General features: G+C 34.1%; 1 protein-coding gene across 2 annotated transcripts; it reads left to right on the top strand.

Moving 5' to 3' along the window:
• The first annotated feature begins 1349 nt into the window (after positions 1 to 1349).
• Positions 1350 to 5270, top strand: LOC116017760 (transcription factor bHLH137-like). Of its 2 annotated transcripts, none has more exons than XM_031258390.1 (8): positions 1350 to 1813; positions 2402 to 2584; positions 2717 to 2782; positions 2960 to 3028; positions 3515 to 3601; positions 3788 to 4018; positions 4515 to 4643; positions 4764 to 5270. In XM_031258390.1, the coding sequence occupies exons 1-7, from the start codon at positions 1457 to 1459 to the stop codon at positions 4608 to 4610; spliced, it is 1089 nt and encodes a 362-aa protein (XP_031114250.1). In that variant the 5' UTR covers positions 1350 to 1456; the 3' UTR covers positions 4611 to 4643; positions 4764 to 5270. The 2 variants fall into 2 exon arrangements, with proteins under 2 accessions (XP_031114250.1, XP_031114248.1); XM_031258388.1 differs by having other exon boundaries at positions 4759 to 5270.
• The last annotated feature ends 301 nt before the right edge of the window (positions 5271 to 5571 follow it).

Genomic DNA, 5571 nt, shown 5'->3' with positions numbered 1-5571 from the left:
ACGTGTTCGTGTTCGGTAAGCGTTCGTTTATGTTCGTTTATTAAGCTAAACAAACATTAACAAACAAAATTTAGAGGTCAGTTCATAAACAAACAGAATCTTAACAATGGTAAGCTCGTTTGGTAAGAGATAGTAAACAAGCTCGTTTGTGTTTGTTTAATAATGTTTGCAGATAAGCTCGCTTAGTATTCGCTAATAATGTTCACTAACATGTTCACACACACATATATACATATACATATATAGTGTTCGTGAACATAGATTGTGTTGTTCATGAATGAATTGTGATCATGAATATATGCAGGTATTTGGTTATTCATTGTTCATGAACGTCCATAAACATGTTTGTTAACGTTCGCAAACATGTTTGCGAACGCGAACATTAACAAACACTAATAAACGCTTAACAAACGAACACGAACAGAATTTTCAAAACTTTAACGTACAAACAAACACGAACACTCCAAAATCCTTAACAAGCGAACACGAACAACCTCCGTTCGTTTATGCTCGGTTCGTTAATCGTCCTAACTACGGGTGCATCAATTTGAAAGTATAGGATTAAACGTGGTAAAATCACCATACTCGGAAGATCCATATGGCATTAAGTCATACATAAAACTACTCTGATCAAATTTGAAGGGGTAAATTAAAGGTAAACACTAAATACATCAATAACATCATAATTTAGGAGAAAATAAAAAAGGACAATATCGCAATAATTCAAGGATTTAAATATCAATTTTTTCATTGAATAATTCACCCAATGAAATTTACTCCTAACTTCTTAGCTGGGCATGACAACCCCAACTAATATGATTACAGCACTGGGTAATCATAATGTTACAATTTTGACTCCTAGTGTTTAGTGTGAGTGACTTAATGACCTTTTTTGTTAGAGTCGATCATCTATGAACACTCTAGGCTAATTTTACTCAATGAACACTCTAAAGTAGTTGTGAACTTTTTCTAGTCACTCACACAATATATGCTGAGGTATACATATATAATGAAATTGAATTTTACTTTGTGTAAAAGTAAGTTGGTAAAAATGGCATTAAATCGTTACCTTATTTACGAAAATTGTTGCATACATAAAACTGATATATAGATGTGTGTAGATAAATATATACTCTGATCTTTAATAGCCCCCATCTGGCCATCTTCCCCCATTGCCATGCTTTGACAAGACCAGTCAAATGTAGGAAAAAAATTAATAATAATAATAATAATAAGGGTTTTTTTTTTTTTTTTTTTTTTTCAATATTTTTGGCTTGCGTTTTCTCTCTCTCCTCTGCCTCATAGCCTTTATATAAACCTGACCACTAGAGATTTCCTCAGACCCACAATCCAATTTCTGCTCATCCCTTCTCTCCCTTCAATTCATTTTCTTGAAGAAATTACAGCCATTTCCTATCCAATCTGCAAGAAAAGAAAACAAAGAAAAAACAGAGAAATGGCAGCTTTCCCTTCATACCAATGCCTTCTTGATTCAACATCATCAGTGTTTCTGCAACCCAATTCCCCTCCCATTTATAAGATGCCCTCCGGCAGCTTCTTGGATGAACCAAACGATAGTTTTTCTCAGTTTTACCAATCTGAATCTCTTCAGGAGCTCTCCACTGTAAGCCATGGCCTTGTCTCTCACTCTCACCACCACCACAACAATATTAATGAGTTCTCTCCCTCTCCTTCTTCTTCTGTCACTAACAAACCTGAGAGTGGGGAGCAACTCACTTACCAATCTCCTCCATTAATGCCCAAGAAAAGGAAATCCAAGCAAGACTCTTCTATGAACTCTGCTCAATCTAAGGTACCAAAACTGAAGAAAACTATATTTCTACCAACAACCCCAAAGCTGTGTCTATTTTAATTCCTCAGTCTTTCTTTCTCCATTTTATATTTTATATTTTTAAATTGGAGAAATGTAAAAGTAAATATACATACATATTTATACTTTCCTTTCTTTGTTGTTTTCATGCAATTAAAATAAAAAAAAATTGTCCTAAAAACTTAGTTTAATAGTTTAGTAGACAGTATTTGTGAGAAGATAGTTAGGTTCGAAATTCGGAAGCATCCAGATTATGTCAAAGTAAGTGGGCAGATATCTTGTGTGCATGGGTATTTGGCCCAATTTGTTGAGTCACTGGGGATTCTGTCCAAAGTAGACAGATGTCTTGTGTGTCCAAGTGGGCAAATGTCTTGTGCGCACACGTATTTGGTCATGTTTGCTGAGCCACTCAGGTTATGTCTAAACTGGGCAGATACCTTGTATGTCCTGATATTTAAGTATGCTTGCTAAGCCACTGAATTATCGTGATTTATCTCTTCTCTTCTCAGAGGCATGCTAAATATTTGTTTTGTTTTACTGATTTAGTATCTACAAAACATTTTTTTGCAGAATGTGAAAGAGGGTGAAGAAGGAAAGAGGCAGAGAAAAGGGGGCAATGGTAATGCAGTGAAAGAAGGCAAAGAGAAAAAGACCAAAGAGGACAAGAAATGTCCTGAAGAGGCCCCTACAGGCTACATCCATGTGAGGGCAAGAAGGGGCCAGGCAACAGACAGCCACAGTCTTGCTGAAAGGGTACCATATTTTGACCATAATCAATGCTAGCTATGAATTAAGTATATATGTTACATCAAAAAAAATAATCCTCTGATATTTTACACCAAAAAAAAAAAATTAATAATAATATTACTTTCTGTATCTTTTCAGGTAAGGAGAGAGAAAATCAGTGAAAGGATGAAGATACTGCAAGGTCTTGTTCCTGGTTGTGACAAGGTGATTATATACATGTGGAGTTCACCATATTGTCTTTTACTTGTATTTCTATTCACATACACCCACAGCCCAAAGACAAGACTAGTAACAAAAGTTAATTATTAATCTGTGTAGAAACAACAGTAAAATACTTTCTTTCTTTGTCTGACAATGTTCATGTGGTCTGACTCAAAACAGGTTACTGGAAAGGCCCTTATGTTAGATGAAATAATCAACTATGTCCAATCCTTGCAAAATCAAGTTGAGGTAATTCATTAGAATCTTCCCTTTCAACTATAGGAGGTTCAAGTGTTAACATCTCTCATGTAAAAAGTGTGGACATATCTATACCTTACACCTTAAGAAATCAAAAGATAAAACTTTATTATTACTAAATTTTGAAGTTTACAATAATTAAAGAGAGAGAATCATGATCAGGTGAGAACTAACCTTAACTTGCCAATATACAAACTTCTGAAAGATTACACCGCAACTACTACATGATTGCACCGCTATGGCCCAGAAATGCCTGGAAAATCTTGCGGTGCAATCGTATAGTAAGTACAGTGCAATCTTTCAGAAGTTCGCACGTTCACACGTTAAGGTCAATTCGCACATAATTATGATTTATGAATCTATATATATATATATATATATATATATATATATATATATATATATATATATATATATGATCTTCAACAAAATGAATTTCGGATTTACTAAACAAGTAAAACTTTTTTTTTCCTTCAGTTTCTGTCCATGAAGCTTGCTTCAGTGAGTCCCATGTTTTATGACTATGGCATGGATTTGGACACTCTCATGGTTAGACCAGACCAGGTATGCTATCATTCTTTAAAATTAAAATAATTAATTAAATACCTACTCCAGTATTTCTTTTTAAATGATTTTATTAAGCATGGAGTAATATTCTGGTTTTCTTTTTCTTTTCTTTTTTTTTTTTTGAAAGGAAATATGTTTATATTTTGGTAAATGTATTATTAATAAATTTTATAAAATTTTCAGGAGATGAATATTCAGAGGGCGAATGGCTTGACATTTCCAATGCCTAATATGCAGCAATGTAACCCTACCACCACACATACCCCCTCAGCTGTGGTTTCTGACGCAAATACTGTGTTGACAATACCCACTTCACCTCCCAATTGCGACGATTTCTCTCTCTTGGACTGCCCCTCTGCACCGCCCCTCTTTCAACAACCACCCCATATCATAAACAATAACCTTTTCAATCAGGTATTTATGCATGCAAATTTACTCTTAATTAAGTCGATATTAGTCGGTCGACTAGGTGGCCTAAGTGTTCGAGTCGGTCAAAGCCTGAGTTGCCAACTAGGCGTTCGAGTCACCCAACTCGGCTAACTCGATTAAGTATTTTTTTTTGTTTGTTTTTTTCTTATTATTATTACTTGATTGCCTAGGCACTCTAGGTGCTAGTCTCTCCCGGGCGCTAGGGCGCTCGACTAGCGCCTAGCGCCTTCTACAACATTGTGGAAATTAAACACACAAAAACAAAAAACACTATTTACATTCATTTTTTCCCCTGAACCGTCGGACATGACCAAGGTTGTTTGATCTTGTTACATATTAATTGATTGTACAAACTTATTATTTATTAGATGGAACAAAAAAAGATGGTGTATCTTACTGTATCATGATACAGTATGTCCCTATAATGTAGTATGTAGTGTATTGTATTATTACGGTTATGTGACAAATATATCATTTTCAGGGCAATGGACAGCTATTGTGGGGTGTGGAAGACCAAAGACAAAAATTCATTAATCAAAACGGATTCACCAGCAACAACTTGTGTTCATTCCATTAATATAACACAAACAGCTGACCTACAAAACATCTGGTGAGACATCTATCACTGTCTCTAAATACAGCTACTAATTAATTGTTTTTTTTAAAATGTATTTTATTAATATAATGCGATGATTAATTTTTTTTTTTTGGTTGCTTATTTTTAGTGCAGTTTGGGAGGGTTTGATTGTAAGCTGGAAGGATATAAAAGAATCAGTCATGGTTATTAAGTATTCCTTTAGTACAGTATAAATTCTAATTATGCAAGAGATGGAATATTATATCACCTCATCAATATGATCATGGAAATCAAGGGCTGAGATTGATCCAATTCATGGTATCTCTACTTAGACAATGAATAAAGGTCAAGAAGCAACATCAATGGAAGCCAAGGAGCTGAAAGAACAACTCTGAACCGACCAGGGAAGAAAAAGAGAGAAAGAGATCCGATCTTTTAATGATGTCGTCGTTAGATCCTAAAATACTTGTTCCTGTCCAGCCAATAACTTGATCATTCATGTTCTGTATGTGGTGATTAGAGAACTACATATATATTTGGTGTTGAATTGCTGTAGAAATAGGTGGAAATAAGAATGTAAAAATTAGAGCATGTAGTGTAAAATTGTCATATATATTTTTACCATGGCTGAAATAGAGTAAATAATTTTGATTTCTTAAATACGGGTAAATAGCTGTTAGCTGGTTAGGTTAGTGAGTTTGACTAGTTGATAACACTTAGCTGATTGTAGAGAGATGTTTGGCGCTGATTACATACAAAATGACTTTCTCAAAAAACTTATCGTTGAATTTTTGTATTTTGGAGTACTAAACTATTACAAAAATTTAATTAATTTAAACAATTATATTGGCTGTCGTTTAACCAAGTCAAAAAGCTAATAGTGATCAAACAAGTTAAAATTGATTGATAAGCTAACTATATTATCAAATAGGGCATAGTGTTTATGTAGAGTTAATATCCA

The sequence above is a fragment of the Ipomoea triloba genome, chromosome 4 (assembly GCF_003576645.1).
Source record: "Ipomoea triloba cultivar NCNSP0323 chromosome 4, ASM357664v1".
Classification (NCBI taxonomy): Eukaryota; Viridiplantae; Streptophyta; class Magnoliopsida; order Solanales; family Convolvulaceae; genus Ipomoea; species Ipomoea triloba.
Note: the sequence above shows the minus strand (reverse complement) of the source record. Positions and strands in the feature narration are given on the sequence as shown.

Excerpts from the sequence above, each read along its gene's own strand:
- LOC116017760 (XM_031258390.1), top strand. The coding sequence starts at position 1,457 with ATGGCAGCTTTCCCTTCATACCAATGCCTTCTTGATTCAACATCATCA. Across the intron at positions 2,783-2,959 it reads TTGTTCCTGGTTGTGACAAG|GTTACTGGAAAGGCCCTTAT; the intron begins GTGATTATATAC and ends GACTCAAAACAG. Across the intron at positions 4,019-4,514 it reads ACAATAACCTTTTCAATCAG|GGCAATGGACAGCTATTGTG; the intron begins GTATTTATGCAT and ends TATCATTTTCAG.